The sequence below is a fragment of the Dinoponera quadriceps genome, unplaced genomic scaffold (assembly GCF_001313825.1).
Source record: "Dinoponera quadriceps isolate SergipeBrazil2010 unplaced genomic scaffold, ASM131382v1 scaffold2379, whole genome shotgun sequence".
Lineage (NCBI taxonomy): Eukaryota > Metazoa > Arthropoda > Insecta > Hymenoptera > Formicidae > Dinoponera > Dinoponera quadriceps.
This window is the reverse complement of record NW_014556633.1, coordinates 315,612-325,868: the sequence shown is the minus strand read 5'-3', so window position 1 is coordinate 325,868 and position 10,257 is coordinate 315,612. Positions and strand designations below refer to the sequence as shown.

The following is a 10,257-nucleotide window of genomic DNA, read 5'->3' as shown; positions in this document are numbered from 1 at the left end:
ATATATATATATATATATATATATTATATATTATACTTGGGGAGATTATTGTGCGGTTCGATATTTAGAATTTCTATTGCAAATATACGAAAACCCTTGAAAGTATTCAGTTTAATGATTGATCGTGCTTTTTATCCACGGCATTAATTTTAATTATTAAATTTTATATCATTGTTATTAACCGAGCGTTACCATCGCGCCCCGAGAAACAGATTCCGTTCTGCAATAATAACGTTCTCGTAGACCGTAAATTCGTAGAGAAGCGATCGTTTGAGATCGTTTCAGGACAGAGTCTGGACGCGTCTCATACGAATATCATCCGTGAAGTTGAATAAATGTCATTGTTGCATGCGATGTTTGCGGAAGCGCGCGCGATTCTGCTCCATTGCGACTTCCATTGCGATCGCGACACACGCGTTTTACCGAATACACACATTAATCTCTGTCTGTATTGAGATGTCTAATGTTAATTCATAGAGATCCCTTTTATATTACCAGCCTGCAGTAGCCCCGAGTGTCTCTCGTGTTACTCTACTTAAACTGTACAACTAAACGATACTGTGCAAGAGATGTACAAGTCAAATTTGTGAATAACATTTGTACGAACAGAATATGCGCTGTGGTTTTCCAAGCTTTAACGTAAGCAAAAAAAAACACGTGATGACCGATGTTGTTATCGTGTGTTCAACCTCGAATCCGGCATCGTGCGACTCTACCATTAAGTACATAGGAAACCTTTGCCATAAGCAGCAATTGAAGTTAATCGATACTTACGCAACCCCTCTGGTACTCCTTCATACTTGATTGTACACATTTACGTGTGCAGGATCAAGGGTGTGGAGAGCGTTGTTTAAGTCGAACTTCAATTGTGTTTACGAGAAAAGGCCCATAGAAAAGTAAGAGCGGGAATGATAGAATCGACGATGCATCAGAGTCCGTGTAATTGCAAAGCATTTTAAATCTTGACGTGTGCGAAGTGTATATCAGGAAACATAAGATTGGCTGGTAAGTTTCATTGTCCCGTTTAGTCTTAAGCATTGAGTCTACAACATATAGATTTTAGTTTAGCCGAGTAATTATACATATATATATAAAAGACGAAGTGACGTTATATACGCGACATAGACGCGCATTTTTATCGAGCACCGTGGTCGGATAACAAAGGCTACACCTTAGGGTCTCGTCTTATATATTAGAGATAAGGACAAACAAAAATAAAGATACGAAATAGTGAATTTACCGCTGTAAAACGGCCGGTAAGTTTTGTACGATTTAACTTTCGGTTTGGACAAAAAATTTCTTAAGCGATTCTCACGACAAAGTTCTCTTTCTTTCTTCATCATATACACGAGACTATCGTCTCTACTTTAAAATGTAAATGTATCATTAAAAAAAAGAGCGTATATATATACATTTATATATGTATATATATATGTATATCTATTCCTTCCTTTACTACACGATTTTCCACTATGAGATGGTACACGTGGACACGAACACCACGGTGACGATCATTCTGGATTGACTTTTGTAAGAAAATCACTTCGTTTAATAAAATTTAGAAAATTCGTGACATGTTTCCTTTTTGCAAAGCGCAATCGAGCGCACGGTGTAACGAGTGCGCTGCGTGGATTGCGTAACGTTCTTAAAATACTCCCAGAAATGTCAGATATCGCCGTTGATACACGTACGAGGTCATACGGTTTATCCGTCGATCATCGCCGTTTTAACGTGACGAACCTCCGGAAGAGCTTGATCGTTACGAATTATCGAAGTAAGGTCCACTTGACATTGTGTTTGTGATAGCTTCTAGAAGTAATTTCTCTTTTTCAAGAAGACACGTGTATCAATTTTAAAAGATGCACCAGGTCAACAAAACACGGCTATCAGTCTGTCTGCATAGTTTATTTCGCAAAAATTTTAACAAACGTTGTATATAGATATAAAGAGGACTCATAAGCTTAATAATGTTACGGAATACAAGATCTTATTTTATGTGACGTCAATACTTAGATAATCTAAAAGGTGAATACTTTTACACTTACGCTTTTAAATGATCAACCTTTAAAGTAATGGCACAACGAGTAACACTATTGTAATACATGGAACCTGCCATTTTGTACTAATATATGTTCTAATTGACTGCATCATCTGTTCTCACAACGTTAAAGCCGAAGGGAATATTTCGTGTTTCTTCTCTTAACCGAACTTGCAAGACCTGAATTTATACTGACATGTAAATGTGTCTTTGGAATACCGAATATTTTGATAGCACGTTATGCCATATACACAAACTCGAATATTTATATATTCATAAGCGAAGTGTTGAGTTTGCTACGTAATTTGATACGCGATCTACGTGAATACAACTAGTTGCATCACAAACCTATTATCACTTTCTGTATCTTCTATATTGTACTGTATAAGGAATAATGAAGTATGTTGAATTCAATATTGTGCCTACAAGAATGCAATCAATTGCATCTTATATATGTATATATATATAGAGAAAGAAAGAGAGAGAGAAAGAGAGAAAGAGAGAGAGAGAGAGAGAGAGAGAGAGAGAGAGAGAGAGAGAGAGAGAGAGCTGCGACACAGGAAGTCGCAACAGACCATCTCGTCGGCTGCGCGCATCGGAATGTATCGGATCGCGCATCCCGCGGTTAATTGTACTTCGCAGTCTGTCACTTAAGTATTTCACTAAATAACTAGTCTTCTGTAGTCAAATCGTCAGTATCTAACACGGTCAGTTTCAGTCTTCGGGGTACAATTAAGCCGCAAAACCGCTGGCACGGTTCTTAATCATTACCGGTTATCAGACTTCAGAATCTCGAATGATAGTTCGCGCACTATCAAGGATTATGCTGTGATCACAGGTGTAGGCGCAGGTACATATTACACGTAATGTGTAGTCGACGTCCATGTTACTAGTACGAGTAAACCGTAAGTACCACAACGTATACACCGTGATACTCGCGAGATAACCATCGATCTGTAATCTTTAGAGTCTCCGGTATCGCTCGACTTAAATGCTAAGCCGAGCCGCCGGTAGTGTGCCCGTTGCAAGGCTGTTCGGTGATGACGGGCGCAGATGGGGCCGCGTATTGCACGAAGTGCGACGGCGGTGGTCCCACCATGGGATACCAGTGTTCTTGCACATTCGCTGTTGGTGGTGGCGGCAGTTGCTGCTGTTGTTGCTGCTGTTGTATAACGGCAGGGAACTGCATCTGCGGTGGCGCCGGTGGGTATATCATTGATGGGTAACTCGGCGCCGGGGGGTAAGCCTCGCTGTGCTGCGGAAAGAGGTGCGGGTAGGACGGCGGTGGGACAGCCGCAGCGTTCTCGGGCGCGTCGTGATATGGCGGGAAACAGGCGACAGGAAGAAACGCACTGTTCACGTAGTATGAGTTGCAGCAGGCTTCCGCGGCGTCGTTCGGGTAAAATATCACGTTGTTCGGTGGCAGTACGAAAGGCGCGTTCGCCACTTGCTGCTGATGTTGCTGCACCATCGGGTCCGAATGTTGCGGCCGCTGCATGTGAGCGACGATCCTCGCGTCGTTCGCGGCGACGGTCGGGATAGCTGCGCCGTAATGACTCCAGTATTGCGCGTACGCTAGCGCGTCGCGATTGTTCTGCTGGTAACGGGCTCTGTTGCCTGCAAACGGAAACGAAGATTCTTCTGATGCGTTCTAGTCGGGTTACTACTTGTGATTTTTTTTTTTACAACAAAGCCGAGTCGTATTTTCTTCTTCGGGTGACTTTCACCCGAAGAGTAACTAGGAGCCTTAATCATTTCTATCTGTGTTAGCAAGTGGCACTCGACTGACGGCAATTTTCAATCGTTGATTAGCTTAATCAGAATTTGGTGCAAATCACCCTGAGAAGAAAATATGCCGTCAGCTTCGTCGTACAAAAATCACCCTTAGAAAGTTACCCTTAAAAGAAACAGATGAAACGATGCTTGATTATTACCTCTGTTACCTTTATTAGCTATTCCGCCGTGTTTCTTATCCGAAACCTGATACGAGAAGTCCTTGCCACCTAGATTCCTCGGTGTTCCCTGCTTAGAATGCTTCGTGTTTTGCACACCATTTATGTACGGAAACGGAGCTTTGTAAACTATCGGTTCGGCACTGCCGACATCCCTGCCGTTAACATTGCATCCCCCTGTCTCGTTGCACGTTAACGAGCAATTCTGTACGCCGTTAACAAGACTCGTTACTTCATCTCGCATATACGGGACATCTGTTGAAAGTCATAAGATTTTTACTGCAATATCGTACGGCAGTTTATGCAAATTTACTTTCATTGATACGCTACTATTGATGCCACCGTTCGGTGTCGTCCCCTCTGGCGGTGCACCAGAATGATTTGGCCCGAATGGCATAGATCCGTAATTCCAAGTCTGATTCACACGTAAATACTGCAAAAAGTCGGACTTTTTATTAATGCATTTATATTCCCAATAAAATATTTTCTGTCTACTATATACAGGATGTCTTAAGAAGAACACCTAAATATCTTATGGGCATAAATATAGGAATCTTAAAAAAAAAAAAAAACGTAAAAAATGACCATAAAAAAATGTTCCTTCCATGATATTCCTTCTCCTTCGAAATCACTCGAATTGTGTTCTAAACATTTCTCATATTATTAAAAACAAAGGAGATAGTTAGGTTCTTCTTGTTGAGACACCCTGTATATACAGGAAGTAACAAAACAACATTGACAAACTTGGGGATGTATGAGGGATTTTAACATAAACATATATGTGTGTAAACAGATATGTATATACTAAACAAAAAATATATATAAATTTATACACATACCTCCGTACCCGAATTATATGCAAATTTCGGTGGAATAAAATCTAAAAAGAAATATAAAAAAATAATGTTATTCAAAATAAATACAGTTTTTAACGCAATTATATAGTTATACCGATAACCAATACGCGAAAGCTATCGTCTCTTACGGCCGGTCTTTCCGAAAGTGTAATGAGTTTCATTACGAGTCCGGATGGACCTGATATTTGCCGTCTGAGAATTAATGTAACGTAATAACTTACGGTCAGTTTGGTCGAAATCGCCAAAATTTCGTGGCAGAAACGGAAAAACCGGGCATGAGCTACCGTCTGCGAAGACGTAGAATAAATCCGGATTAGCTACTATATTTATTTGCGGGTTAACTGTAATATAACAAAGTGAATATTGTAGACCTCAATCTAGAGTGAGTTTTATACATGTTTAATTATATCAATTTACACATTTATGCTTTTAATTTGTTTCGAAAACGGAGCTGAAGTTTATATTATATAAGTTTATATAAGAGATTCTTTTATATAAAAATTGCAATGAGATTATTTTTTCAATACATGAAGTTACAATCTATAAACATTTTTCATATTCCAATTATTTGTAATTGTAGTGTAATGAATATGTTGCTTAATTCAGTACACTTACTGTTAGGAGGACAATAATTCTCGTCTATCATCTTCGCTTTAGAATACGTATTCTGATAACTATTATCGTAATTATTAGATCCTCCGGATCTTGCAGGCTTGCTTACAAAACCATTATCGACATGGTGCTTCGTAAATGTTGGAGAACTATTCTTACGCTCCTCGCTCACCTCTTGCGCTGCATTAATTGTCTTTAAAGGTTGCGAATTGTCGTAAGCAACCGCCGTAGGCGGATTGTTAGCTATTTCCTGCGAATAAGAAGCACAATAATTCAGGGGAGCGCATCTATGCTTTCTGATATTCAAAAATAATATCAAAATATTCTTACATTTGTCGCATGGTTGACACAGTCTTTTACATCATGATTCTCTGAGGCTTGCTCATGATATACTTTACTGTAAATTCAATTATAATATACAAGTTAAGTTCGTCCTACAAATTGATATATCTAAGTATTTTACTATAAATTATGATCTGCAATGAAAGTACTTTGGCAAAAATATACGTACGAGGATTCATCGTTGTAAACATCAGCTTTGAAGTCGGCTTTGTCAATACTCTTGATATTAATGCTATCAACGCCATTCCTACTCGTATTATGTATTACGGGATTAGTTATATTCATGGCATCTTTTCTCTTTCGTGAGGTTGAATTGTACGTTTTCTTCCACCGCCGTCCTACCGGAATACAAATTAAAAATATTATATTATTTATATTAATTAAAAACGCACGAGAAAGGATTGAAATTCGACGTGACAAAACCTGCATCCGTAGGTATATTTTTCCTATTATGTGGCGTCGAACTGCCTTGCTTGTTCCTCTTTGCGAGGGGAAACGGCTTTAGAGCGGCGTACGGAACAAGACGCATCTCTCCTAATTCTTCGACAAAAACCAGAGCCGGCTCTTCATTTGTACCCATCCCTTGTATATATCCAAAATAAAAGGATTTATCTTGTTTAGTCTTTTGTGGGACATTTTTAGCGTTATTTCCACTGGTACTGGGCTGCGACGAATTATAATTACTTTTAGCTTGATCAATCAAGTAGTTCAGGCTAATCAAACATTTGCCGCCGACTTGAAGCTCGTTGTTGCTATTCCTGTTCCATCCTCCATATTTTACCTCTACGTACGAATAATTTTATTTGTATTGTCTCTTATCGTATCTTACTCTCATCTCTCGAAATATAAAAGTTTCATGTTGCGTAACGAGAAAAACTATATAATGTAGGAACTACATAATATATTTAAAACAGATCATTTAAATAACTTTGTATCGGGAAATATTGAAGAATAATTTAAACGAAAATTGTAATTAGTCAAATAGTAATTAGTTAAATAGTATGTGTTTTAGACGCTCCATTCTATATGCATACCTCGTTTTATTTCATGCCACGTATCGAAATCCGTATTGCGATAAATATCAGGACTAAGCGCTTTCGCGATCTTGTAAGGAATAGGTGGAATTCCTCTCGAGTTGAATTGCACTTCGTCCGCATCGATATGATCACTTTCGACTCTATTGTATAAATCTGCGGTCAATTGTCTGCGGAAATGTGCCTCGTTAGGATTGATTTCGAGGATCTCCGTTGCATCGAATAATTAATTAATCACAAAAGCAGCATACGACAACAAGCTTAAGTAACTTACTCTCTAATCTCAAGATTTCCCTTCTGGAAAAATCTGTCATGTCTAAATGCGATATTTCGATCGTGTAACATTTTATCAGCTGTATGCATTATACCAGCCATATTGAAAACGCACTCGTACAGAGTTCCATAAACGAGAGCTAGAAACAGGAGAATCGCAGTTAATCGCGATGTATTTTCCTTCGCAATAAAATATATGAGATCAGAAGAAATTTACATACACTGACAATAAGCAGCCTTTTTAACATATAATAATGATAGAACAGTCTCGTATTGCTTCGGCGGTGTGTAACACAGCAACAAATTTTGATCGAAGCCACCGTTAGTAACGTTCTCGATCATCTGCTTCTGTCCGTTAAATATAATCACGTCTCTTTTATAAAGTAGGGACATGGCACGAATCTCGTTCATACCTCCCCATTCGGTGAAGCATGCCATTTGTTCCAAATAATGTTCATATGACACAGATATTGACTATAGACAAAAAGGATAAAAAACGAGAAAATAAAGGAAAAACAAGAGAAAAAATGCCAATTTGTTTAACACATAAACAATAGGTCTGTTCTTTTTCAAAGAACTTCCTAAACTGTTATACACTGATGCAGTAAGTTAGAATACAACAATTAATGATCCAAAAAAGAACAAACCTAATGTGTAATATAAATAATAAAAATCCTTACTTCCTCGAACAAATGTCTCATTTCCTTCATAAATGCTACGCATTCTTTCCTGACTCTTATATGATAATATTGCGTATGATATACTTGTTCGCTGACTGCCCGAAATAAGCAAGTTGGATCTTTGGGAGTGTCCTTTCTGTAATAACCCTTCTCTTCCAGCCAAAGATCCACTCCAGTATGCTCCTGCATCCGTTTCGACATTCTTCTAGTTGATACATCCGGATGATATCTGGTGGCTGATATCTGGTCATTTGCATGTGCCGTCGACTCAAAGCTTTTTGGACAAATCATTGAATCAGAAGAAATTTATGGAAATGAATGATATGATATCCTATGACTGAGGTAATTAACTCAGCATAGAACCTAGTCAGAAGTTTGATGTCTTTTTAAAAAATGTTTTTTAACCCTTTCAGTACATTTGACGAGTGAGACTCATCATCTGCTTACTTGGACATAAAATGTATTACTTTTATATATTAATCCATATAGCGACAAATTAAATCTGTCCTATGGACATAAAAATCTTAAAATAATTCAAATATATACATACTCAAAGGGTTAATTGTCCAATGCTATTATATCTAACGCTGATATACCAAAACCATTGTAAATTAACAAATTTTTCAAATTATAACTTTATAAATCTTTAGTCATTTGTCAATTTGCACTTATTTAATAAGAAATATTGATTTAAATAAAACATAACAATGTTCTATAAATGAAAATTAATTTCTTTCTCAATCAAAGATCGCAAATATTTTACGACTATGAATATCACCTAAGAGACTATTCGTAAAATCACTATATGCGTTATCTTATCATACAATTTGCGCAAGTTAACTTTAGATTCTCGCTACGTAAGTCATTTCGTTAGTGTACATTACAAAAGGCAAAAAATTGCGACTATCACCGAGAGATGGATGGATAATCGGATATAAACATTTCGAACGGTGGTGCTAAGGATTAATCGTCAACACGGTTTTTCATTGTTTCCGACACCGGTTCCGAGTTCTCGCATATAAACTCAAGCTCTAATCTGAGAGATAACATTGCCGAGAAGGTTTCAGGATCGGAGAAAAAATTGGACTTTGCGAGATGCAAGATTAACAAGATCACAATTCTCGTCAGAATCAAGGTTGGAGAGTCGCGGTTACGTGAAATCCGAGATCGCTCTTCGTTCGGGGAATCAACGGGATGATCAAACATCGCGACCGCCGACATCCAATGTCGGCAGGCGTGAAGGAAGGTCGCACACGACGAAGTTGAAGGAAAACTCGCGCGAGAACATCTCTTACCTCTCACCCTCGGCCATTGTTAATGCAAAACGACGTTCACCATCCTCTTATGAGCAGGTATAACACGAAGTATCTTCGCCTCGCTTGTTATTGGACGAATGATTACGTACAATGATCGATATTGATATTTGATCGATATCGATTGCACTTTCGTGACTCACCTAGTGCAAGTAGAGGGGGGCAATGTAAAGGCGGCTATTTAAAACGGTTGAAATGTGCAAAACGGAAAGTTAATACGCGAGTGGTCGTCGAGACGAAGTGTATCTTCGCCGTTCCTAACGCTCGAACCGCGATGTTAACACAAATACATACGGCGCGTTTCGCGCACACTGCACGAGCGTGTGTTGAAGACGCTTCAAACGGCACGGAAGACGAAGAGGACGCTTCCGGTTACAGTTCCTCGAAGAGGAAAGATCGGTCGCACATTCTTCGTAAGTCGCGACGAACACTTCTTTCTTCACGGCAGCCGGTGAACGAGTGAGAGATTTTCGCAACTTGGCAATGACAAAAATCGCCAAATTCGGCACTAACGCGCGGTCACTACGATTTTCAAAGTTATGCACACGTTTATGCATACGATTGTAAATCGAAGTAGTATGCCGGCCTCTGTTATTTTCACATCGAATTTCTATTTTCTTCCGCCATCCTTCAAGAGTCACTCCAGCCAATCGGCGTGATTCACGTTGTTCCTCCAACTTTTTCAACGGTTTTTATCTGGGCATTTTTTAAATCATCGTATTTACTGTTAATTGCAAAGAGAGCGAGCGATTATTTTTTTTACTAAATATTACTTGAAGAGAGAAAGGACAAGTCTCTAAATAGATTTGTTCTCAACTGCATTTTATACGGTGTTCATTGTTCTTTCTTTCTCTCTCGCACAAGTTTTGAATGTATAATACGTTGTAGATGTCGCTGATAGACCAAAAGTTGTACGCCCGCCAAATTTAAAGAACGGAAGATCCATGTTCCCACTTTCCGCATTCAATTGGTCTGTTCTTTTTAGCTGAACCAGTTCAAAAAATTTGCATACATACTGATGCTTATGAAGCGTATGTATGAGATTTTCACGCTTCAGTGTGCGTAAATTTCTCGAACTGATGCAGCCAGTTCAGCCAGAAAGCACCGACCAAATACTAAAAGGTGCTTATTAGTTGTAAAATACAACACGAGTAAT

The 10,257-nt window shown here is 38.6% G+C and overlaps 1 protein-coding gene across 2 annotated transcripts; it reads right to left on the bottom strand.

The window, feature by feature from the left end:
• Positions 1-9: 9 nt before the first annotated feature.
• Positions 10-10,223, bottom strand: LOC106747926. Of its 2 annotated transcripts, none has more exons than XM_014625969.1 (14): positions 9,084-10,223; positions 7,789-8,062; positions 7,330-7,582; positions 7,110-7,248; positions 6,836-7,005; positions 6,225-6,584; positions 5,971-6,139; positions 5,790-5,856; positions 5,463-5,709; positions 5,069-5,188; positions 4,830-4,870; positions 4,321-4,423; positions 3,973-4,245; positions 10-3,655 (listed from the first exon to the last, which is right to left on the bottom strand). In XM_014625969.1, the coding sequence occupies exons 1-14, from the start codon at positions 9,098-9,100 to the stop codon at positions 3,033-3,035; spliced, it is 2,856 nt and encodes a 951-aa protein (XP_014481455.1). In that variant the 5' UTR covers positions 9,101-10,223; the 3' UTR covers positions 10-3,032. The 2 variants fall into 2 exon arrangements, with proteins under 2 accessions (XP_014481455.1, XP_014481456.1); XM_014625970.1 differs by having other exon boundaries at positions 3,982-4,245.
• Between the last annotated feature and the right edge of the window lie 34 nt (positions 10,224-10,257).

What these genes read in the sequence shown, in the direction of transcription:
- LOC106747926 (XM_014625969.1), bottom strand. An exon ending in AAAGGCTGCTTATTGTCAGT is followed by an intron (nt 7,249 to 7,329) that starts GTATGTAAATTT and finishes TCCTGTTTCTAG; the next exon opens with CTCTCGTTTATGGAACTCTG. An exon ending in AGCTAATAAAGGTAACAGAG is followed by an intron (nt 3,656 to 3,972) that starts GTAATAATCAAG and finishes TTCCGTTTGCAG; the next exon opens with GCAACAGAGCCCGTTACCAG.